We start from the raw sequence: 25,877 nt of genomic DNA on the forward strand, positions 1-25,877 counted from the left end.
CGCATACCTATCCAGACAATGGCTCTCTTGTATCAAGCAAGACCAGTACCAACTTCACCCTACCAAGAGAATCATTCGACAGTGCACCGAGGGATACAGATTACCTTCAGCACGAAGGTCCAAAAAATAAATGGCCAGTGGTGGAAAACCTTTGTCGGACCGAATTCCCTAGATTCGTAGCGTTGTCTTCCTAGTGATTTTGAATGGAGCTGCATGAATTCGATCGAATGGGAGTAAATTTTTTTCTAAAACAGAGTTTTAATCTGAGAGTGAGGAATTATGACCAAGAGTTTAAAATGCGGTTTCTTCACTGGATGGGATTAGCAGTGGATAATATTTTGGATTATGTACGACTGGATTTAAAGAAGAAGCATTCCGGAGATCTGGCAGGTATGCGCAAACCAGTTGGAGAGGAATATTAAGCATAGCCTATGCTAGTCTTAAACTACACATAATCAGTTCTGTGAGTAGGCGCTGTACACTGCAAAATAGGTATACGTATATATTAAAAAAAAAAAAAAAAAAAACCAAAACAAAACGATATGACAGACATTTCTGATATTTCCTTTAATCTTACTCTTAGTCAAAACCACTGTAACAGGTGCAAGCTGTGCTTCATTCAAGTCCATTGGGCAATCAGGGATGAGGCAAGATCACTTGTGACAAACATAAGGTCGACCACTTGACATGCTTTATTTCAGCACTCAAAATAATTAAAAACATCTCAAATTATTATACATATACAAAATAGGTACAGATCCTCTTGTTTTAACCCCTATTGTGTGTCTGGTTCTCTCTCTGCCTTTGGGGATTCTCTATTTCTCTTGCTATCATCTTTTCCAAACCCTTGGGCAAAACAAAAGACAAAAACAAGAAAGAAATTTGATAAAATGGGGAAGAAGGGGCATTGTAAATACCCAGTGGACATCACTTGGGGCATTTCTTGTAAAAACAAAAACAACAAAAAAGACAACAACCAAAAAGTGTCAGAAGGTGCTGGAAAATAAAAATCATAAAATTAAAAAAATCAGACTCCACCTGCTTATTTCTACACTTAAAAAGACTATGTGCATCAAAACCTGTTATTCCCTAATCAAAGGCCTACTGCAAGGCTTGCAGCAAAACACTTCAACAAGAGAGGCATCTGTTACAACTGGACAGCAAGATAATATGATCTTTAGCACCAAAGGCCCAGTGAGCAAGAGTGACAAACAATACATTACTTTTTTCTTTTTTAAAAAAAGCACAACTCTAACACATCCCACTAACAGGACCTCATGAAATAGCACCTTTTGCAGCTGTTACTTGCTTGGTTAATCATACCTCTGCAGTCTAAAATCCTAACCTGGTGTTGGTCAACACTGGATAACAATATAGGTTTCTTTTCTGAGGTAGCCATAAGATATCAAAATGAAATCGAACCCCTGTCTCTTGTTAGTTCAGTTTTTTTCTGCAACGATTAAAAGGAACAATGATGATTCATGCTGGTCAGTCACTTGATCTGATGGGTAGAACACAAAGACACTTAAATGTCATTTTACAGATTTATTTAACACCTGAACATGGTACAAAGCATTTGGTTTCTCTTTTCATTGTCCTTCCGCAGTGGTAAAAAAGTCACCTGTATCTGTGATGTTTTTATACGTTTTCCTTTTTTTACTCCAGGGGGATTTTATGCTTTAGAAGTATATTATTTTCTTGTTGCCAGTGAAACAAATGAGTCTTCTAAAGTATCCTCCATGTAGATGGTGGTAAAATAGTGGTCCCAAAAGAAGCTTGATAACACACAACCACTGTCTTCTGAAGTGCAGCTCTAAGCAAGTGGACCATTTGGACAGCCAAATCGAAGTCTAGGGCTTTTTAATGCATAGAAAAGATTTTAGAGATGACTGCTAGAAAAACACACACAACACACAAACAATTTCAAGTCCAGATTTCTTTTTTACAAGAAGCAGACTGGGCCAACTTCAATGCCAAATTCCTGATCAGGTGCACCAACGTCCATAGGGGCGATGTCAATAATAGGCAAGCGAGATGTTTTTGTTGTTTTGTAGTCGATGACTGTCTTGCCCCATGCACCAGTATGTGACTATAAGGATGAATCAAAAATAAGTAAAATCAGTGACAGTGAAAACAATAACAAATAAATCACACACAAGTAATATTAATCCAAGTCAGAAAAGGTTCTTCAGTGTCAAATTGTCACTGTTAATGTGTAATTGTCTTGTATTATATTGGCATTATATGTGTCAAGACGACCAGCTATTTAATCATTTTATCCTTTACAAGCAAATCCATGTTGCTGCCTCTCTGCTTTGAAAATACGTTGTAACTACTTTCAGGTTAGTTTGTTCAGCATTTAAAACTAATAATATGCCATCCAAGGAAGCACTTGCTATTCATCTTGAGTGTTGATGTGAATACAGTCCTTCAGATTTATATTAGAACATATGTTTGTATCAGACAAATGACTACTGCTCAGTGCTGTCAGTAAGGACAGACTCACCGTGCAGCCATCCTCAATCACGCTGTAGGTAAAGCGGCTGTTGCCCTCTGCTCTGATCTCAATCTCATTGGAGCCCTGCAGCAGCAGAGCCTTCTTCAGGTTGCCTGTAGCCTGGTCCATGTAGGCAATGCTGTTCTTGCAGTGGTATGTGATGTTCTGGGAGGACTCGGTGGACATAAGACGAAGGAAGGTGAGTTGGATGTTGACATCCTCAGACTTGGAGTCCTCACCACCATACTCGAACTGAAGGGGAGAGGAGAGAGACAAAACATGGGTGAAAAAAAAATGTCTTTAGTAGTCTACTGTGGGGTTATAGTGTTTGACTCAATACACACACGAAGAGAGCTCTCACCTGGAAGCCGTCAGTCATGGCCTCACCGAACCAGACGTGTTTCTTCTCCTTGATGTTCTTGCTTGTGTACCAGTTCTTCTTGGGAATTTCAGGCTGTGTTGGGTAGACACAGGTCTCACCAGTCTCCATGTTGCAGAAGACCTTGATGGAATCCAGGTTGCAGCCCTGGTCAGGGTCAATCCAGTACTCACCTGATTGTTTAGAGTAAAAGTGTCACAAAACTGTGCATCAGGAAAATTAATAATTTACCCAGATTATTCAAGATCCAAAGTGTACTATTTTCATTATTCCAAGGTGAGGCACAATTAACTCTGAAAGCCCTGTTTGCACTTAAAAGTTAAATTCAAATATTTCTATTTTTCATGCTTTGCAAGGATTGCTGCAGTTCACATACCACTCTTCCAGTCAGGATGGCACATCTTCAAGTCACGGCAGGTGCGTGCAGGGTTCTTCTTGGTGCCATCAGGGCTGCGGATGTTCTCAATCTGCTGGCTCAGGGACTTGAGTGTAGTGTCAACCTCCAGGTCACGGTCACGCAACACATTGGCATCATCAGCACGGAAGTGACGGAAAGGATCTGGGGCCTTCTCTTGGGGTGCAGCAATAAAGCCAATGTCAAATCCGCCTCCGGAAGGTCCAGGGGCTCCGGGAGGTCCAGGTGGTCCAGGAGGTCCCTACACCAAAGGATGATGCAAAATAGGAGTGTCAAGTGGTTGTCAGATATATTGACTTAAAACTGAAAGGGAAGGTAAAAAGACAGTATCTCACAGAAGGTCCAATTTCACCAGTGCGACCACGAGGTCCAGGGGGTCCAATGGGTCCAGGAAGTCCACTCATGCCATCCTTACCAGCAGACCCAGAAGATCCAGCAGGTCCCTAATATTATAGAAAGTAAAAAAATGCTATCAACACTGCAAAACACCAATATATTTAACTTTACTCAAGCATTCAAAGATGATGATATTAGTGGAAATTCTTGGTGAAAACATCCAGCACAATTTCTTATACTACATATGAAAAGGTTAGGGAGTTAAATACAAAATACTTACTCTAGGTCCAGCAGGGCCAGAAGATCCCGCAGGTCCAGATTCACCAGAAGGTCCCTACAGTGAAAATGAAGCAAATTTTTTGGTCCCTTCACTTTACAGAGCAATGATGTGCCAAACTATGTCATTTTTGTAAGATGTTAGTTGGTATAATCAGGTAGGAAGTACCACTTATATTTCTGACTTTGCACTTTCAGGCTTATGAGCACATTCAAAACAATAAAGGAGCATCATATGCTGGAGAGGTGGCTTTAAATAAGACGTGGTGCAATTCAACAGGCAAATAGGGAGTCACTTACAGGAGGTCCAGGAGGTCCCTGCATTCCGGTGAATCCTCTGTGTCCCTTCATGCCTCTCTCACCAGCCTCTCCAGTCTCACCTTTGTCTCCACGTGCTCCAGCAGGTCCCTGCATAGAGAAATTTGAACTAAGGCTATCGTCTAATTTATATTTCTTAGGTATGTTATTGGTCAAGGTGTTCATTTAGTGGGTTTTGCCTGGTCACACAAACACAGATGTAATAGTCAAATACTTCTTGACCATGCAAAAGAAAGTAGATCAAGTTTAAGCCATCACTGTATGTGTGATTGGTCAAATTTACTTGGTCTCTGGCTGTTCTTGTTTTTGTTTGTTCAAACACTAATGTGGTAGCTCAGGAATTGTTTGGTCCATGCATAAAAATGTTTGCAAAAAATCCAGAATTTTGTTCAGATCCTCCAGAGTTTGATTTTGCAGCAGGTATAAGTAATTTGTCAAGTGCAATGTATGCCCCAACTGGGTCTAAACCCACTCAGATAATGTGTGGTGACAACATAATGATTACAACAAGAGCTTACAGATGGGCCACGAGGACCAGCAGGGCCAGCAGCACCAGCGGGACCATGTGGACCCTGAGGGAGTAAAGAGATAAATGATGCTGAGTAAAAGTAATTTGGAAAACTTTCATCATATGTGAACTGAAGAAGATTTCTTCAAGGCTGATTGCTTGTGCTTGGATTTGCCATCTGCTTTGGAATGAGGACTCACAGACTCTCCACGGTCACCAGTTTTTCCTGCAGGGCCGATTGGTCCAGGAGCGCCTGGGGGTCCAGGGGCACCAGGAGCGCCTGCAGCACCAGACTCGCCACGATCACCCTATAGAACAGAAAGAGATGATTGTCAACAAAGAAGAAAACAATCACAAAACAGACAGTGTGGTTCTCTTAGTTTTTTCAGCATAATTGAAGACAGCATTGGAAAAGGCTGCAACTACATGTATTCAGGTGGATGATGAAGGCAAGATATGATGAGTACAGCTCACCTTGGGGCCAGCAGCACCATCCCGGCCAGCAGCACCCTCATTACCAGGAGTTCCCTAAGAGAAAAATGTTCAGCAGTTATGCTTGTCTTATCTATGTGGACCTAATCAAACCTTGAAGACACGTTACTGAAGACACATCACTGTGATGTTCAATCACCCATTCTCTGCAACAGGTGAACAACAAGTTTGGTGCACAGGTGAATGACCTCACCTCACGACCAGGCTCGCCAGGAGGTCCAGCCAGTCCAGGAGGTCCCATGGGTCCAGGAGGTCCACGCTCACCAGAGGGGCCACCAGGTCCCTGCTTGCCAGGCTCTCCCTAGCAGATAACAAAAACATTTGGCTAGATTAATGGCTGAGCAATTCCACAACATATACAATACCTGGAGAAGCATCTATATTAATGATTGTTTAGGTTTTATTAGATTTGATTAGACTGAGCAAAGTACAAGTACCAACCCAACAAAATGCAGTTAGAATCTAACCAGAAGTGCAAAATAACATTGAAATATTGTTCAATTTAGAGGTACATCTATGATCTAAATTTGTCATGTGAGTAATTGATATTATGATATATAAATATATTTTGTCAGTGGGCTTGACTAGGTGAAATGTGATATTTTCCATGAGAGGATAAATTTGATGAACGCCGTTGGTCGATATAATGAGTCGGAATACTAAAGCTAGAGGTAGACATTTTAGTTACTCAGAACACTCACAGATTGGCCAGGGAGACCACTGAATCCCCGCTCGCCCCTCTGTCCAGGAAGACCAACAATACCACGCTGTCCAGCAAAACCTTGAGGTCCGGGGATACCAGAGGGTCCCTGCAAAGGAAAGCAAGTGCTGAACAACTTTGTTCTTGTGTTTATTTTTTTGGCTGCATATTTTGGATCCAAAAAAAACATACTGTGTGTTGGACTATGTGTTGCTCATGTTACTTGATCAATTACTTTTTTTCTGACTTGTATGGCTAAGGTCTATATCAAAGAGAGACTTGTGGTATTGTTCATGATCATATGTGAGACTTACGGTGGCACCTTCAGATCCAGGATTTCCCTTCTCACCAGGTGGACCAGGAGGACCAGAAGCACCAATCTCACCAGGGCGACCAGCAGGTCCAGTCTCACCACGGACACCCTTTGCACCTTCCTTTCCAGAAGGTCCAGGAGGTCCAGGGGGGCCAGAATTACCCTGTGAACAACATAGTAGAGTTGGAACATCAGCCGATTGTTGAGCCATAGAATAATTACTGAAGGGTCTCTTGTAGAGACAAATAAAATGCATTGAAGATCAGAGCCAGTTAAGCAAATTTGATTTGGAACTGTAATGAAGAACTTACAGCAGGGCCAGGAGGTCCAACTCTGCCTGCAGCACCAGGGAAACCAGTAGCTCCCTTAACAGAAGACCAAGAGATTGTCAAATAATATCATCTATATTGATTTTGACGCAACTGGATATAATTACTATATCTAGAAATTTAAGAATGATACTCACAGGAGGACCAGCAGCACCACGAGCACCTTTGGGTCCAGTAGAACCGACAGGACCCTGTAGTAGACACATTGATATTTGTTGTATTTTATATTTTTAGGGGTTATTCAGTCTTAATTTTGTAGTTATGGCAGTTTTGTGAAATTATTAAACAATAGAAGTTCTGGGGTCAATGAATTCAGGGTTCATACATAATGTTTAATAGCTACTAACCTGTAAATACACATTTTTGTATATGTTTACTGAAAATAAACTTGAACTAGACTGAATACTTTAGTGTAGCATGGTTTCTATAGCATCTGTTTACGACAAAGAGCAAAATCTGCACAAGACATGGATGGATGTGTGTACCTGAGGTCCTGGCGCTCCAGTAGGTCCAGCAGGACCAGGGGCACCAGCATCACCCTTAGAACCGGTATCTCCAGACTCTCCCTTAGCACCAGGCTGACCATCACCACCCTATTTAAAGAACACAAACATAATTAGTCAGCTTGTTAACAAATCATCATACTATAAAAGTTATTTTGGGGGCCCAAACTGCAGCCCACTGACCAAATATGGTTAATGAAGACTGTTTGGCTCACTAAATTACTTCTATTTTAACAATGACTTTATCCTTATAAGGCTGGTGCAATTATCGATCACCGATTGTATTTTATTCTGGTATAATTAAATGACGTGTGACAGTACATTTTCTGTCAAATGTATGTGTGTGAACTTATGTAGGTACTCACAGGTGGTCCAGCAAATCCAGCTGGTCCTGGGGCACCAGTCTCACCACGCTCACCCTAAAAGTGCAGATTTGGGTCACTCATAGGATCTAAGACAATAAGACTTGCTCTCTTGGCTAGGCAGACAATAGTAATTTCAGGTTTTCTCATGTGATATGTCTATTATCAGTATTTGTCTTTTAGTGCTACATCTGTGTGTATATAGGCATGCATTTCTTGAAGGAAGCAATGGTAAGACTTGATCCTCCAACACAAACGGTCAAAATGTGTGTGTTAAATCTTATCCAGTGATGAGAGGAACTCACAGGGGGTCCACGGACTCCAGTAGGTCCAACAGGCCCAGCAGCACCAGACTCTCCCTTGGTAAAGACAGAACAAATGCAATTAGCCTCCAAAGAGCAATAATGCATAAAGTATCATAAACAATAAAGCATAATAGATTGAGGCACTGAAGCAAGAGCAAAAAAGAGACTAACCTTGTCACCCTGAGGACCAGCTGGTCCAGGAGGTCCAATAGGTCCAGTCATACCACGGATGCCATCCTTACCAGGGGTACCATCACCGCCCTTTGCACCTTGGTCACCCTATGAAGAAGGACAACATGACATCATCTTATTGCTGTTGTATAATGATATATGGATTGTTTCTGGAGTTTTAAAGAATCGGCTGAAATTCAGACACTTTTCTATCACCTCTTTGACAACAGTAATGTACACAATGCAATGCAAGGGCTTGTATTTGGATAGTATGCCAAAAGAGGATTAGCATTATGAGAATCTTGTCAAAAATAAAATACTCAAGTGCCTATTATTCAGGGTATTTTCTTATGAAATACAGCACCCTTATATGAGGAAATTTTGGAAATTGCATTCACTGTGGGCCATCCTCAATCTCAAGAGGATAAACATTAACATGGACATGAGTAGAAAATAAAATGTGCTCTATGGAATGAATTTTATAATTAAATGGTTGTTAGAATTTGACTGAACAAATCAGCCAAAAGGAGAATTCCATAGCTTGTTGATATTTTGAAATGTATATAACTTTGTAAACTTTGTTCTTTGTATTGTGTTGAAACTGTAAAGTGTAGAAACATAACATGATGCAGATATAAATACTCTTCCAAATTCTCATATCTAACCCAATATATCATTAATCTATAAATTGATCATTGATCTAAGTGCCATTTCTCAAAGTTGTGCCTTATTGTTTGCCTATTCCATTTGTACATCTGCCTTCATCTTCACTACTAACAGTCTTGATGACTGCATTTTATTTCTGTATATAATATATAGCATTTTTTATTTCTTAGACTGGAACTTTAAGTGTCATGGCTGATGTAATAAATACTAAGTAGTCTTTTCAAGTACTCTAGGCTACATGAAAACCTACTTTACTATCCACTTTTGTAATCTGCCACATTTAATAAATTATTTAATGCACTTTGCCCCACATTTATTACCAGTATTACATTATGGCACTAATCTCACTACTGTTTATGTATTTATTAGCATACCATCCACTATAAAAATGGAATCTATCTGACCTTTTTGGCTTATCCTTTATATATCATAATATCAATTATTTGAAAGTTGCCATAACATTGCAGTAACCTATTATACTGCATGATGGGGAGAAGAAGTTATAATCCAGTCTAAGTGGAACAATGAAAGTGTTAATCGAAGTACTGGCTTCAGACCAGTACTAAGGATCAGACTATCCTAAACCGTTTTTACCAGCAAAACCAGTGACGACTGGGAAAATTTAGCATGTTCCTATCACTGAACGTGCTATTGAAATTCCTAAAATGAAAGTCTATTAGAAACTATTGTGAAAATGGCATGAAATCCATAGTTAGTGGTACTCACTCGGTCACCCTTGAGACCTGGGAGACCTGCAGCACCACGCTCACCAGGCATACCCTGAAGACCGGGAGGGCCCTGAGCACCAGGAGCACCTGAGGCTCCAGACTCACCCTACAAAATGCCAGAAAGAAAGAAAAGTATTAGTATTATTGTGCAAAAGGCCATGGTCATGCTAAAAACATACTCTGGAGTTGAATTAAAAGAGCAACTTGTTGGTACTTCCTGGAATCTTTTAAAAACACAGCTGTGATTAAAAATGACTATCCAGATAACAATAATTTGCTTTTGACACCAAGTGTAATTGCTGACTCTTACCTTGGCACCATCGCTACCAGGTGCACCAGGAGAGCCACGGCCTCCTGCAGGACCAGTAACTCCAGGGGCTCCACGCTCACCAGGGAAACCTCTGTCACCCTGAGCAGAGATTACAAAGAGTAGGAGAGCTGCATGGTGAAGACTGAGCTTTTGACTGCAATTAGTGTTGCCTTACACATTTGCCCTAGAGAATCCTGTGTTTAAGATCTTGAATGCTGTGTGTACTCACTCTGGATCCAGGAGGTCCAGTAGGTCCAGCCTCACCAGGCACACCCTGAAACAGAATTGATTATGTCTGATTTACTTATGTTTTAAAGAAAAACAAACTCTTTAAGCTTGAGAAACATAGCCAGCTGAATTAACAGTTGTCAATTACACAATTTTTATGTTTTAACCTACTTTGTAATGCTAATTGTCAGGTACTTCTGAAAAAAATTATTAAGGTAATCATAGACCAACCAAGGTTAGATTCAAAGGGTTCCCCTAGGCTTGTGTCTTACCTGTTCACCGGACTTGCCAGACTCACCAGTAGCACCCTGGGGTCCAGGCAGTCCCTGTTACAGTGGGGAAAAGTGATATGATAAGGAACTGATCTTAGAGATCGTCTTAGAAGAGACTTTTAAAGTCCTGTCTATCAGGGTGGGCACTTACCTGGAAACCAGGAGGTCCAGAAGGTCCTTGCTCACCTCTCTCACCAGCAGGTCCCTATAGACAGTAGAAACAAGGTCATGGCAAATAATAGGCAGAAGGTATGTGAAGGACAGTGACATGCAGTGATGTATATTAGATTCAGTGACACTGTCCATATACTCAGGCCCATGCTCTCCACACACGACGCCTTCATCACCTCCTGTTTTGACTACTGTAACTCTCTCTTCATTGGCATCTCTAACAAAACCATGTGCTCACTTCATTATGTCCAAAACTCAGCCGCAAGAATCCTCCTTCATATAAGGAAGTCAGTCCACATCACTCCTAGTCTACATCAGCTACACTGGCTCTCTGTCCCTGAATGCATTCACTTCAAAATCCTCCTCCTTACATACAAAGCTCTGCACGGTCCGTCACCTCCATATCTAGCTCAACTCTTACACCCTTACTGCCCCACTCGTACACTTTGGTTCTCTAACGCAGGTCTCCTCTCCATCCCCAAGTTTAGACTGGTGTCTGTAGGAGGCAAATCCTTTAGTGTCATGGCCCCAAAACTATGGAACACTTTACTTCAATCTCTCCATCTCTGCTCTACACTCTCCTCCTTCAAATCTCAACTGAAAACATACCTCTTTTCCCAACACTTCATAACCCCTTTTCTTATCTGTATTTGTTAATTATTGTGTTGCTTGTGTCTATCTGTCAATTTAATTAATTAATATATTTTTCAGTCACTGTGTAGCGACCTTGTGTCTGTCAAAGGCGCTATATAAATTGAACTTATTATTATTAATATTATTATTATTATACTTCTTCTATATCTGAAATAGTGGGATTAATAGTTATGTACATGATTGTATAGGGTCATAGGGTCTATACTCCTGGCTTGAATGGCAAGCAACAAGTTTTCTATTAGCTACAATGAAACACTTTTGAGTTTGATGTGAATAAGGACATTTAGGTCTGGGTTCAGCTCTATTAGATATTATTATTGATATTGAACATGATTATGGGGCAAGTAAGAAAAAGCCTCATTCTTGGTGAGATATTGTAAGAGATACTCACAGCAGGGCCGGGGGCACCGGGACCGCCAACATCACCGTCTTTACCGGGAGCACCCTGCATATGGGCACAAACACATTATTTCTTACTGTAACCAACATAAAAGAGAAATTACGAGAAAAATGACTACTCATTGCAAAAGTGTCTATCTTTTCTGTTTAAAAAGGAGAGATGTCACTACTCACAGGAACACCAACAGTGCCCATCACACCTCTTTCACCAGGCTTGCCAGCCTCACCCTGCAGGAAAATGTCATCAGCATTTAGAAGCTTTTCCTTTATATTTGTTTATTGTCAGTGAGCTTTTTGAATTTGAATTGTGATCAGTTACTGTTTTTTTCTTTATTATTCATAATTTAAATACTGGTCACCGTTGTTGCCTAATATGACTAATCCTAAGGTACACATCAGATGTTTTTCACTGGTCAAAAGGAGATAATGAGAGAATTCTTACAGCAGCTCCCTTGGGTCCAGGGAATCCCATGACACCAGGCTGACCTCTGGCTCCAACAGGGCCTGGGGGTCCAGGGCGGCCATCTTGTCCAGTAGGACCCTTAAAGAAGCATAACAAAGATATCCAATGTGTTGCTTATTTATGGGATTAATGTTTATGTATATGACATGCTTATGTACAAGCAATCCACCAGTCTTTGTGAATTAGCACTGTCTCTGTGCTATCATCCCAGCTGATTACTGAGCATAGGCTACTAGTAGTGCTAGTGGTATTCAAATGAAGAGAGTGATGCCAAGATGATTTCCCCATTTACATTAATGTAAAAGTATGTACTTTTCATAACTGAATTGAATGGCAGGTGAGGGAACCACATTTGGAGAGTAATGTTGGATATAGGTTGTTGCTGATAGTTCACATTTGATAGAGATCTAAGGTAGTGGATACATACAGCAGATCCAGTTTTTCCATCAGGTCCAGGGCTGCCAGGGCTACCAGTCATACCCTGCAATAAATAGAAGGCACAAAGGTCAGGCAAAGTAGAGAAATGCTTGCGCCAAGCTAGCAATAAAACATCTAGGCAAATTAAAAGACGACTTCAGAAACATTCAAGAAAAGATGATTGCTATATAGATCTAGCTATATATGCTAGTTATGATTTAAGTGAAAAATAAAAGTAAAAAAATATTTGACTTTTACTAAATGGGAGAGGTTTCTTAAAGAAATATTTCTGTCAACTCGATTACATAATTATATTGTCCTAGCAGTCATCTTGGCTGTCCTAGCTCCAATTGCCATGGCACTTTGTGAGTGTTCAATCTATTTGTTTCTATTTGTTTCTAATTGCCATGGCACTTTGTGAGTGTTCAATCTATTTGTTTCTATGTGGCAGGAAAAAAAAGCAAAGAACCAGGTGATCTCTTACCTTGGATCCAGGCATACCAGGCTCACCATTGCGGCCAGGCTCACCAGTGGCACCCTTAGGTCCAACAGTTCCAGGGCCTCCACGCTCACCAGGGGCACCCTATCATAAAGGTAGGTGTGACATGAGAACTAACTAAGCATGATCAACAAGTGACTAATTAGTTTCATAATGTCAGGAATGATTTTAGGATAGTAGACTTAAATCAGTAATCATGTGAACAAACTGAGATGATCTAAAACAACTGAGATGGCAGACTCACCTTAGGGCCAGCACTTCCATCAGCACCAGGGAAACCACGAGCACCAGGAGCGCCCTGTTAGAGGAGGACAGGTGGATCAAGGTTAGCCTCTCTGTGCTTACGTCTAGTTGTATAACGTGGGCTCAAATTTATTGATCGACAGTGTGTTGACTACATTACCATTATCAGACTGAGCAGAATAATTAGACAAAAGATAGACAAAACTGCCAGTTAGCATCTAACTGTGGGGCTACATATAAGAACGAGTGAAAACCAGTACACATTTGCATGAAGGCCCTTCTCAGGGATGACTGCAAACTACTGTGGCATTCCTATGTGTTGCTATCCAGTTTTGTAACTCACTCTGGATAAGAGCATCTGCCAAATGACAAACTTAAATGTAAATGTAAACGAAAGTCAGTACAGTGATGCCACATACAGCACTAAATGGCCCTTTGTGAACTCCTGAACTGAAAGGCAGGTGGTGAATGCGAGATGAATGTAGTCATAAGGGTACATACACGCTCGCCAGGGGGTCCGCGGGTGCCGGCAGTACCGGGCTCACCACGAGCTCCTCTCTTTCCCTCTTCACCTGAAGGGCCAGGGGGTCCCTGAACTCCGGGTGCTCCCTAGGAAATCAGAGAAAAATGAGATGGTCAGTCAAACAATCTGATGTGTCACTATCTGGCATTGAGTATAGCCGTTAACCTTATAAATATTTAACCTAAATGGACACAGTGCTAGAGAAATATTTCTACCCAGATAGAACACTGATTCCACTTCTTTGGCACAGCAAGTCAGTCATAAAAGCATTTTTATTAGGATTATAAATTAAGGTGATAATGATGAACTTACAGGCTCTCCTTTGGCACCAGACTCTCCCTTATGTCCAGTAGCACCAGCCTCACCCTGTCACACAAGAAACGGAAAATCATAATTTCTCTGAGAGGACGAAATGGCTACCCAGATGCTTGGACCCTGAATTACTGAACATAATCTTGTTTATTCTCTTCATTTTACAAATTCAGAAATAAAGTTGCAAAAAGATCCATTTTTGTATTTAAAAAAAAAAAAAAAAAAAAAAAAGTACTTACAGTATTACCCTTAGGACCAGGGGCACCAGCAGTACCAGCAGCTCCGGGAGGACCTCGGGGTCCAGGGAAGCCAGGAGCACCAGCAATACCAGGAGCACCCTGCAGAGGGCAAAAGAGAGTCAGCACTAAATATTTTTTGCTGGTTAAAAGGAACTACAGTGCGTCATATGTAGACTGCTAAAAATATCTGCTAAGATCAAACTTACAGGGCCACCCTTAGCACCAGGAGTACCATCAGCACCATTGTTACCCTAGAGCAGAAGAACAAAATGCAGGGGTCATCATAACGTTTCAGGTTTCCTACAGTTCTCATTTTATTTAAACAGTAAGGAACATCCACGCACAGCAGGTCCGGCCGCACCAGCAGGTCCAGGGTTACCAGGCTCACCACGAGAACCCTGAGGTCCCTCACCACCACGAGCTCCCTGAGGACCAACCTCTCCCTAAAAGGAAGAAAGCAGGAATATGATGTTCAGCCTAGCACTAATATTTACTAAGGACAGAATGGCTATGAACATGACCAAATGTTTAAGTCAAAAACCAATCTGCAGTGAGGACCCACTGATATCAATGCAATTTTTTTCATATAGTATTTTGCAATTAAATGAAAGCTGAACTTTGTGCTCTGTGAGAGGAAACGGCAACAGCTTTTTATTACTAACTGACCTTAACTAATACAGAATGTGGCCTTTACAGTTTTAATGAAGACATTGATTGAACAACAAATATGTATGTATATATATATGTGTGTGTGTGTGCGCACGTGTGTGTGTGTGTGTGTGTGTGTGTGTTATGGAAAATGTAGCAATAATTTTTCAGGAAAATCAGAAAACCTTTTATTTTGAGTTAAAGGTTCATGGTTTTATATTTTGGGCTTAAGTGAAATGCTGAACATTGCAGAAAAATATGCTATTAATAAAGTCTTAATAAAGATATGATCATTTGCTTTGTAAAATTGACCTCAAAATGCAAATTGATGCAGTGTTATCCATCGAATAATAAGTGTAAAAGAGGAGTCTTACCTTAGCTCCGGGGCCACCAGGGAATCCAGGAGGACCAGCAGGGCCAGTTGGGCCCTAAAATAGAAGGGCGGAAAATCATGTTCAGGCTCAAACCCATCTTTTCCCATACGGTTGTATAATGCACAAAAGTAGTGATCCTGAAATAGCTAGTTTTAAGTATAAAGACATAATAACATGTAATCTAAATGTGAGTAAATGGCCACTCACAGGAGGACCAGCAGCCCCAGCTGCACCATCGTTACCACGGGCACCCTGCAGAAACAAACACAGGTCAAGAATCGATGCAGGGATCCAAAATAGCATCCATTTTACAACTCAGCAGGACAAAGTGCTAATCCTATACCAAGGAGAAGGTTCTACTCCTGCTTCCTTACAAATGACCTGCCTGCTAAAAATCAGGTTAAAGCAGCAATACCCTGTGAACAGTTTCGCATTAGCGGAGCAGCTGTGGAAAGGAATGCACACATTTTCATTGATTGTTTTAGCCTACATTTCAACATCTAATAATGGGACAAGTCTACAATATATAGCCAGATGGGCAGACCATCAAGGCCTAAGTCTAAGGACACTTGTTCTAACCCTACACAGCTCCACCTGACTTTTCTTATAGGTCCATCCACTTAAAAACAACAAATAAAAAACCCCCGCATCATTTGTGAAATCAGAGGTTTTGATGCATGACTGGAATAACAGCCTTTTGTGCTCTTCAGTGGAGTACCTGAGTTATCTTAGACTAGAGAGGCACTTAGGTGTGTGCAGGTGCAGCGACGTGGGCGAGGCTAATTTTGAGTGCTGAAGTCATGGACCTTTACTTACAGCAGCACCAGACGGACCAGCACGGCCTCTCTCACCAGGCAGACCACGAGGACCCTATAGGAAAGTTAGAGAGAGAGGAGATCAGCATGCAGCACTGACATGGCAATCATAAGCCCTCTTTTCCTGTTCCTCCTTCCTAATGTCTTCTTGCACTTCTGCCTAAGGCCCAGCTACGTGTTACAACATGACGGCCAATAAGACTGGTAACACTCACCATAGCGCCAGGAACTCCATTCTCTCCAGGGGCACCAGCCTCTCCCTAAGGAACAAATCAGGAAATTATAAAGCAGTCCATAATGAAAATCTCAGTTTTTTTAAACAAGTATGATCAGACTAAATAAAGTGGCACTAACCTTAGGTCCAGCAGGGCCTGAATCTCCCTTAGTGCCATCTAGACCACTGAAGCCCTGCAATAGAGAGAAGGAAATGAGAGCTTCAGGATAACACTGACATCACCTTGGCCTAAGAAAAGGCCCTTCCACTAGCATGGTCACTCACTCTGTGTCCCTTGATACCAGGAAGTCCAGGGGTTCCGGGGAAGCCACGAGCACCCTGTAGAAGAGAGAAAGAGAAAACGAAAGGTAAGGAGAACGATTTGCATTTGAAAGCTACCACACAGTTATATGTGCAGCGGTATCATTTCACTGTGCTACACTGAAGACTGCAGTTAGGTGCCGGGCCACACACCTGAGGGCCAGAGGGGCCACGCTCACCCGGGCGACCAGGCTTGCCAGACTCCCCCTAGAGAAAACAGGGAGGCAGAAAGAAAAGGTTAAAGAGAGAAGATAGAAACACCACTGAAGAACAAAGACTTTTCCACCTAATAGGAATGAACCTGATTGTATTGTCTGATTTATGATATTTAAAATGGAAATATATTTTGCAGTTTAGACTGACTGTGTAAAATATCCCAGAAAAGAAGATGAACCAACATTATCTCACCGTACATTTCTATCCATGTATAAGAGCATAAATGTTTTTTTTTGGAGTTCATTAGTCATCAGTAGTCATGTCATTCTAAACTTGAATTATGAAAATGCAGCAGGAACAGGTAGCTGGATATGCCCATGTAAAATAGATATTCATGAGATTGTATTTCTTTTGAGAGCAGAACTGCAGATCTGAGATTATCCAAACCACTCACATCTTCTCCATTCTTTCCAGAAGGACCAGCTGGACCACGGGGACCCATTGCACCCTACAAAAACCAACCAGGAGAATCCAGGTTAGCCATTTGTATACTTGTGTGCGCACGCTGGGTTTCTCATAGGTCAACTGGTAGCATATTTCAGAAAAATATGAAAATATATGGTATACGTTATTCATACATTATTTCAATGGAATTTTATTAAGATACACATTTTTTTCAGCGCTCATAAAACAAATAATTTTTTGACCATTTTTGAATCATTTGTTAATCTCAGTTCAGTTGTGGATGAAAGCTAAAATATAAAGAAAAGATCAAAAGAATAAGGTTTTTATAGACCCAACAAAGTTTTAGAGATATTAGCTTCTATGCTGATAGACGTGTGTGTTTATGTTGTTATTTGTTTGTGTACTGAAGACACTTACAGGAGCACCAGCCTCACCAGGCTCACCAGGAGGGCCAGTGAAACCTTGGGGTCCCTGCAAAGGGAGACAGAGATCACCAAAAGGTGACAATCATGACTGATACACTGATAACTAATTCATGGGAAGAGAGACATTAGACAAATACAAATCGTAAAATGGTATTAATGTAAAATATAAAGTTATTTGTTCAAAACAATTTTGATTGGTTACTATAACAAACCTAATCTTTGCCATTACAAAGCATATCAAAGAGCACAAACAGTACAAACAGGATCTAATACATAAAACAACTCTGACTTCAAATTCCATTATGCCTCTTAACCAAGTATAAAGAGAAAAAGAAATAAAAGAGGTAGAGAATACTTACAGAGACTCCAGGAGGTCCTGGGGGACCACGAGGACCCATGGGTCCCTGGAAACCAGGAAAGAGAAGAACATGGGGTAATGAGGTCACACATCCATGCCACATTGTATCCGGAAACTCTGGTACGTGTGACAATCCAGGAATGGATCAATGTGTGAGAGTTATTTTGTGGAATTCTTAATCTGCTAATGCAGCATGGAGGATCCTCTGTGATTATAGTGTAAGCAGTCATCTAAATTGGACATTACAGTCCAAAATGTTTCCAAGCAGGAACAGGAAAATAAACAAGTGGTCCTAGACAAGTGATGTCAAAGTTCCTGCTGAAAGTCACGTAGGCCTCAGCACTGCACAGCTTAGTATTCCCTCTTCTTAAACAAACTGAAACAGGTTAGCTTTCAAGAAGAAATATTTCATTAAAGAGAAACATACTAAGCTGGTGAAGCTCCAGACTGACTGTAGTTTACAGACTAGTAGCATTTAATGAAATGGTCAGCACTTGTTTTGGCTGAATCTAAGTGAGTGCATGTGTATACATGTGTGTGCATATATGTGTCTGTGTGTGTGTTCTTACCATGGGACCTGGGATGGACATACCACCACCAGACTTCTCATCAAAACCTCCAGACATCTGAGGAGCAAAGTTCTGTGGAGAAGGCAAAACAGAGAAAGTTTAATTCATTATTAAATAGAGCCATTTGTATTAGAAAAAACAGGTGAACAATGATCTTGAGCATTAGAATCTATTAGGACCTGGTCATAAAAATGAATGTCCCAAATAATAATTAACGAATGCTAACAAATGTTACAACATAAGCATAGAGAGAGAAACACTTAACGTGAAAGAGTATGAGATGCTTGATGCATACAAATTCATTGCGATTGGTTAGACAACACTCAAGCTTGTAAACAAGTCTAAAAAAGGGTCTCGTAAGTATTACTGACATGAGCAAAGTTGATGGAGAGTGTAGTTAAATGGTGCTGAGGTGCATCTGGATATCATTTAGCTCAAGATGTTATGGAGGTTTAGATATGGTCTGTCAGTGCCACATTGTGCACAGACGCTGTCCACTCCACTGGTGCTGAAATGTCTCTGCATTTTAACCTGTAAGGTCCCCTGAGGGTGCTCTCCTATAGAAAACTTGCTTCTCTGATTTTCTTTGGCTTATGTCATTCAGCATTTTGAATGGTAACTCATAGTATACTTGAGCCCTAAAGGAATTAAACTGCCTCTGTCTCTCACTCTTGCTCTCTCTCTCTGTTGTATGTATCCTTCTTCATGTTGGTCCACTTACTCCGCCAAGGCCAGGGGGTCCAGGGGGGCCTGGGGGCCCTGGAAGTCCAGGCTGTCCAGGAATTCCATCATTACCAGGAGGACCAGCAGGACCCTGAATTAAGAAAATGGTGAGTGTGTGAGAAATTGAAGCTTTGGTACAGAGAAGGCCCTGGTCTAAATTATGATGAGTGCCATTAACTACAAACTCAGATTCTATAGTATGTATTTATACATTTTCATCAACAGCTATCTCAGTTCACACTTGTGGAAACCTTCAAAATGTATTTGTTTGGCCATTCAGCCTATTTATACTAGCTACACTGGTATCAATTCCTTTAGTACAGCTTGTGCAGGATGCAAGTCTTTGACCTATATTCCATCAGTGTGTAAACAGTGTCATAACAAAACGTCTTCCATGGTTCATAGGGTTGCCTAAAAGTATTTTTTTTTTTCCATAAAACTAACATGTTAAGGTTAATACAATATTCTACTTAAGGGAAAGTATTTAGAATGCAAGCATGCTTCATCTTGCCATTAGTGGCCCAAAAATATGACCCTCCACAAATGTATACAGCAAAGGCCTCTGTGGGCGTACTGCAGTAGCAACCAAGAACTCTCTCTAAGTGAACAAAGATCTTCCTTTGCAGAAACAATAAATCAATTTTAAAAAGTGCAGAATCAATCATGGAAAGATCAAAGGAAAAACCTACCCTGTCTCCTTTCTCACCACGCTCACCTTTGGGTCCCTAGAAAACAATAAGCAAAATGAAAGCAAGAGACACTAAAATGTAGTTTTCCCCTATAAGGAGCTCATAATATTAATAATCTCATAATATTAAATAAAAACATAAGCATTTATAGATTCATTTGATATATTAAATCGAAATCTGCTCTAGATATGTATATAAATGCGATACTACATTCTGGCAAAACAAACAAACAAATATGCAGATAAAAACAGACAGATAGGTTGATACATAGATAGACCTTCAGGAATATTTTTAAAAATCTAAATTGTATTGCCAGATAGATAGATAGATAGATAATGGATTACTGAGTGAATGAATAAGCAAACAAACCAACACACACACACACACAAATTCAAATAAAACCATTACCTCAACTCTGGGTTCTTGGTATTCTACAGGATGGGAAAAAATTAACAATTAAAAACATAGAAAAATCACATAAATGTTCACTTTCTAAATCGTATGAAAAGATTTTGCCCTGGTAAGTCCATTATATTTGACGACACACAAATAACAGCATGTCAGTGACCTTGCACTTGCTCTCCGTTTACTAAAAGGGTCAAAGGTCAAAGGTTAGTCCTACAGGTAAAATTGCACAAAATCTGTTATGGAAAGTCAGTGTTTATTCCAGTCAGGGAAGGATGAGAGGAAAATCTGAAATCCGGGGGTAAACTGTTGTCAATTGTTGAAAATTGTTTGGCTTATAGGCCTACATCTCTCCAAACCCAAAATGCAGAGGCCCAAGCATTAAAAGATGTCGGTCGTTGTGTAACTTTCCCAGGGTAAACGCAAGACGGTGCATTACAGTCAAGCCCTCGTACCGTCGTCAGCGCAAACGGGGCAACACTCGTCGGGTGGAATCACGGGATTGGTGCAACCGGAAGTGTCCTCGCAGATAACCTCGTCGCACATAACAGTGCCGCTGTCGCACACGCAGATCTGGCAGGGCTCAGGTTTCCAGACGTCTCTGTCATTGTAGACCTGGCCGTCCAACGTACAGCTGCTGCCTATGCCTGAAGACGGAGAGGACAATCTATACATTGCGATTTAACGCATTTGATCAGTTTGGGTATGTTATACGAACATCTTACCCATAGTCTATTTTTCGTTTATTATTCCATCTTAGCCTAATGCCAAATGAGTGCGATATACCGCGCACGAAATATTGTTGTTGTTGATGGTGGTATGTTTTTATTGTTGTTCTTAGTCGTAGTAGTACTACTCCTGCTAATAATATTGATAACAAATAAAGCGTCAGGTCTAATAACAGAATAGGAAAAAGAGCGTAATCATAGTCTAAATTGTTGTTGTTTCCCTTAGCGCTCTCTGTTCAACAAGCGGCCATGTTATAGGTTACATTATATTGTTTTGAAATAGTCGCGACATGGTTGACACTAAGGTTATGCTTGAACCGACAACCCAAAGAGGTTCGGCGATAGGGAACAAATTTCATTACGTAAACGGACTGAAAAATTCTTAAGTAATCACCTGCATGTGCCTCCAGGTGGCGGTACAGTACACAATATTGTGATAGCAAAGGAAGCGTTCTGAGAAAATTGCCTTCTGGCCTTTAGTGTCTATAATAAATGAATTAAAAACTGGAGGGATGGCAACGACATAAGATAACCTTAGTTATAAGATAACCTTAGATAACGACCTTAGATAACGACATAATGCCCACCTTAGTGGACGTCTGCAAAGACAACATGTGTTTTAAATCATCATAAAAATTGAGAGGTGGGTGGGGGCTTTTAGGGAATAATCGCCAAAACGTTCAATTTGAATAACGACCATTAGGTGGCGCTGTGGTACTATTGTATCAGCCAACAAACCGCTTGCGATAATAAGGAATATGAAAAATCAAATTGATTTATTTTTCAGTTTCAAAAGCAGATTTTAGTTATTTTTGGCCTTAGGCGTACTGAACTACTTCTGGTGTTGGTCTACTACTTCATGTAGCGGACCTCTTGCAGCTTTAGACTAGATACGATGCTCCACGTACTAGTCCAAAAATGAGATCATATGATTATATTTTTCCAAGAATAAAGCCCTTCACTTTTGGTGGTACACAAACATTAGATTATGTCATTAAATTCTTCTGATGGAAATCACCTTAAGCTATATGACGACCTAATTAACTTCTGATATTTCTAGTCACAAGCTTACCTCGGGCAGTTAATCATCTTGAAATTTAAATATTTCCAATTAAGTTAGACACTTTCAAATACGTAGTACAGTATTTTAGCCACTTCTCTTTCCTGGCTCTTTGTACATGATTTTGCAGCTGTTAAAACGTAGCTCCAGGGCATCAAATAGCGCACGGGGCGGGGCGGGGCGGGGGGGGGGGGGGGCGGGGGAAATGGGTATCGAAACCTGTGCCAACTTGCCTCCAAAGGCTCGCGCATGCAAAGGAGTGCTAGTGCACATTAAAACTGGAGCCGTATCTCCCTCAGAGCGAAATGGAAAAAAATCCGCCATCACCGCAACAGTCACTACAAAACGTAGAAAAGACCGAAGACCTTGAACATTCCTGGCCCAGAGAACGCAGTTTCCACTGAGGACTCTGCCAGCGGCATCCTGGTTACTGACTCGCTCTTTTCCATCACACTACAAAATGCTCAGAAGGTTGCCTTTAGAAAACTCATACTTACGATCGTCCTCGCCTTGCCCCCTTGCCAAAAGCACTGTTGCGCTGAGCAACAGCGCCAGCCGAATATCCACAAAGCTGAACATGTCTAAATATTAGACATGTAGACTCTTTGAGGCGAGGGAAGTTGTTTTTTTTCCTTTAGACTCCAGTCATACACAGTAGGGTCCGGTCTTCTCTGACTCCAATCCAGACCCCAGCAGAAACTCCCTACTGCTTAAGCGAACTTTTTACCCAGGCTTTTATACTCCAAAGTTTTGGGGAGGTGCCGGGCACACCAGATAACTCAGACATGTTCCCATTTAACAGAAAAAGAGTCCCTCCTTCAGACGAAGGGGCTGTCTCATGAACTCTTTCTTTACCCTGACATCTAAAGAAACTTGATCTTTTAAAGAAAAGGTGAGAGTTGAGCGTGCAAAACCCATTTTGGGTTCAGCTGGACAGCATTGCATTAAGTAGCTGTTCCCAAGCCAGGCCTATAACCTGAATATGAATATATCTCAGCTTTTAGTTTTAACAATTGTACGACACAGCAGAAAGGAAAGAGATTTGAAGGCATTTATTCTCCAACCAGGTTAATGTTCTTAATTTGCTTCAATGCGCGTCCGTTCTTGTGTTAATTCGAATGCCATTCTGTGCCTATGATATAGCTATTGTGTGTATTTGTTGTGGATAAGGGGCAAACGCTCTGGTCTTATTTGATGTTTTTGTTTAGACTATGTCCTGCATTAAATGATTGCTCTTCCCCAAGATTCCTAAATGAACTCAGCTGTTATGCAGGTACATGGATTAATATCACCCTTAACGGATGTGGTGTAAGCAAACTCTTTGCAGGTTTCGTCTATTACTTTTCTTCTAATTTAACGGGAATTTGTACGCAAATAAATCCAAATAGAAATGTTTTAACTGGCGATCATACTGTAATTGCAAGGCAATCATAACGCAGGGTATCTTATTCAGAAATGCTCTTTTGAAAATGTAGGTCTAATAATTTGAAAAAGATGCGCACTTAAAATAGGCTGCAACGTGCATCACGCACGACCTGCTATTTGGCGCGCCTGCTTGTTGAGATGATGTAAAAAAAACAACAAAAAAAAAACAAACAAACAAAAAAAAAAGGTTAAAATAAATATTTGGCTTCAGACCGTCTCTTTTCCGCAGACACGTCACACCTCAACGAATATTCAATCACAGTTCACGCTCTCCCTCATTATTTTTCATCTTCACGTGTTTTCATCATCAAAAAAGAGTAACTACTTTTTTTCATTTAAAACAGAGGAGGTGAAAGCAGCGTGAGGACCGTTGCCAGGGGGAAAACGCCACCTCACCGCCTTCAGGTGCGTTTAGGGTCAGTCTGGAGGAAAGATGTTCTTTTGAAGACAAAGGCGATACTCTAGCGTTATATTCAAACGTGGATGCTCCGTGTTTTCGATTGAGTTATTTTAAAACTAATCTTTTTAGGATGTTTAGTATCAACAGGAAACACAAAGTATAGGCCCAGACGTGCTTTACCTAAAACAAACTTCTTCTTAGTACCTTGCTGTAATATCAAACATCATATTCAGGTGTATAATTTGTGGTTGTGTAGTGTACAACCAGTAGAATGAGTTGTAGAATTTTAAATAGTTTCTTTTTTCTTTTATTCTCTCTACATTTGAGTTTTATATCTGCAATAGACCCCCCCCCCCTCCGAAAAAAACCCCAGCTCCCAGCTCAGTGGATTTCTGACTTTAAAAAAAAAGTAATGCTTGAACCAACCATGCAGTTATTTCTAAGTTATTTCTGTTATACATGAACAGTCATGCAATTGTTTCTAAGGAATTAACAGTGTTCACTTGATGAACTCACTCATTGATAAAGGAAAGTTTAATGAGATGTTGTTAGCTGAAATATGTTGTAATTATAGATGTATATTTTTGTAACTAAATGAATTGAGTTAAATAGTCAGATAGCACTTACAAATGAATGAAAATAAGATTGAAAATAAGATTGACAAAATTGTGCTAGTGAGTGTTAGTTGTTTAGGCAGAGTAAGCAAAGCCTTTTGGGGCCTTTCAGAAAGCAGGCTGAGCTGTTGGAGAAAGAGGAAGCCAAGTGAAACCCAGCACAGACAGCCTGACAGCTCCAGCCTGGGGAACGCGTGGATGAGGGATGCTCTAGACCTCCTCCACTGAAATGACTGTGGCAGGTTTTTTAAACAGAAGGTATGGTAACAAGACAGCAAGTGGACAGATAGATAAATATATTGCTAGATAACTAGATGTATAGATATATAGATAAATAGAACTTTATTGATCCTCAAAGGCACATCAAGTACAGAGGACAGCACAAATAAAATGCTACAAGAACACACGGTCAGATAATGAGGATGATGGTAATGATGATGTATGATGGTAAAGTGTCCAGTGGTAATACTAAAGTAAAATTAAAGCAGAGATTAATGTTTTCTGCACCACTTAAACCAATGTGGATGAATCCTAAAATTAAGCTAAATGAGTCCTTGAATGACCATAAAGTTTGTCTGAAATTATGCTCATTGTGGTTCTTGAAATATGAAGCCATGAATGTAAGAATCTCCAGTCTTAACCTGTGCAATACTAGGCTGACCTGAGCTCTGACGGACACGCTGGCATTCAGAGCATACAGGTATGTGTTCTCCCACCATCGTGTCATTAAGATGATCAACTCAGTTTCATAGCCGGAGCTTCTGGAGTTTGATGGGCAGGCGGCCGTCAAACAGGTGTTCTCACCCTCCCTGCACTTTCAAGATGCAGAAGGCCAGCATGACAAAAATACCAGCTTCACAGTGCTTAGCAGCTCCTGCAGCTGTTGCTTTTCCAGAGGCTGCTCATGCTCGTGATGCCCTCCAGATCTGCTTCACACCCACACCAGAAAACAACGTGATGAAAACAACCAGAAACCTGAATGAACGAGCCTCGTGTGTTGTGTGTTAATGGAAATATAAGATGCAAAAGTGCTAGTCTTTCTGAGGGGGTTGTCAGGTTGGGCAAGGACTCACCTTATTTGGAGGACTCTGGGTTTTTATCTTTGCTCTGTTCGTCATGATGTTTTCACAAGTTTATTTGGAACATTTGTTTTTCCTTTGTGCACAGTTAGCAAGCCATAGGTGCTGGCATATATAACACAGCTGCGACACAGATCAGCTCCCCAAACTGAGAAGTAAGTACAAACACATAGTGGGGAATGTCCTGGACAAAACAAACAAACAAAAACAATTAAAGGACTAAACAACTGGCCTCCAAAACTGTATGTTTTTGGTAGTCATCAGAGAAACAATGTTACATGTAGAGAAGAAATTTTGGATGTTTTTATGGTGCTTTCATCACATTATTTGGCATATGTGAAGGTTTGTGTTTTGCAATGTAAATAAAAGTTACTTTACTGA

General features: G+C 40.7%; 1 protein-coding gene and 1 long non-coding RNA gene across 4 annotated transcripts; one reads left to right on the plus strand and one right to left on the minus strand.

Moving 5' to 3' along the window:
- Positions 1–669: 669 nt before the first annotated feature.
- col1a1a (collagen, type I, alpha 1a) lies at positions 670–22,682 on the minus strand. The gene is made up of 51 exons (XM_026998043.2): positions 22,476–22,682; positions 20,646–20,837; positions 20,194–20,216; positions 19,786–19,821; positions 19,095–19,187; positions 18,374–18,445; positions 17,806–17,850; positions 17,439–17,492; positions 17,011–17,064; positions 16,554–16,607; positions 16,365–16,418; positions 16,220–16,273; positions 16,081–16,125; positions 15,867–15,920; positions 15,258–15,302; positions 15,051–15,104; positions 14,373–14,471; positions 14,235–14,279; positions 14,029–14,127; positions 13,790–13,843; positions 13,456–13,563; positions 12,956–13,009; positions 12,697–12,795; positions 12,223–12,276; positions 11,775–11,873; positions 11,507–11,560; positions 11,325–11,378; positions 10,260–10,313; positions 10,109–10,162; positions 9,838–9,882; positions 9,609–9,707; positions 9,297–9,404; positions 7,905–8,012; positions 7,734–7,787; positions 7,432–7,485; positions 7,049–7,156; positions 6,701–6,754; positions 6,546–6,599; positions 6,236–6,397; positions 5,923–6,030; positions 5,415–5,522; positions 5,204–5,257; positions 4,930–5,037; positions 4,740–4,793; positions 4,204–4,311; positions 3,908–3,961; positions 3,627–3,734; positions 3,253–3,532; positions 2,859–3,049; positions 2,507–2,749; positions 670–2,089 (listed from the first exon to the last, which is right to left on the minus strand). The coding sequence occupies exons 1-51, from the start codon at positions 22,555–22,557 to the stop codon at positions 1,943–1,945; spliced, it is 4,347 nt and encodes a 1,448-aa protein (XP_026853844.2). The 5' UTR covers positions 22,558–22,682; the 3' UTR covers positions 670–1,942.
- Positions 20,814–25,877, plus strand: LOC113569931. Of its 3 annotated transcripts, none has more exons than XR_004776306.1 (3): positions 20,814–20,893; positions 23,748–23,808; positions 24,530–25,877. It is a non-coding gene; the product is annotated as an uncharacterized LOC113569931 (long non-coding RNA). The 3 variants fall into 3 exon arrangements; XR_003409850.2 differs by lacking the exon at positions 20,814–20,893 and adding an exon at positions 22,778–23,251; XR_004776304.1 differs by lacking the exon at positions 20,814–20,893 and having other exon boundaries at positions 22,778–23,808.

The sequence above is a fragment of the Electrophorus electricus genome, chromosome 1 (genome assembly GCF_013358815.1).
Source record: "Electrophorus electricus isolate fEleEle1 chromosome 1, fEleEle1.pri, whole genome shotgun sequence".
In the NCBI taxonomy this organism is placed as follows: Eukaryota; Metazoa; Chordata; class Actinopteri; order Gymnotiformes; family Gymnotidae; genus Electrophorus; species Electrophorus electricus.

Coding starts and splice junctions, on each gene's coding strand:
- col1a1a (XM_026998043.2), bottom strand. CDS start 22,557: ATGTTCAGCTTTGTGGATATTCGGCTGGCGCTGTTGCTCAGCGCAACA. Junction 11,561..11,774: donor CTGGACCCAAGGGAGCTGCT/GTAAGAATTCTC, acceptor ATTTTCCTGCAG/GGTGAGGCTGGCAAGCCTGG. Junction 9,883..10,108: donor CTGGCAAGTCCGGTGAACAG/GTAAGACACAAG, acceptor ATTCTGTTTCAG/GGTGTGCCTGGTGAGGCTGG.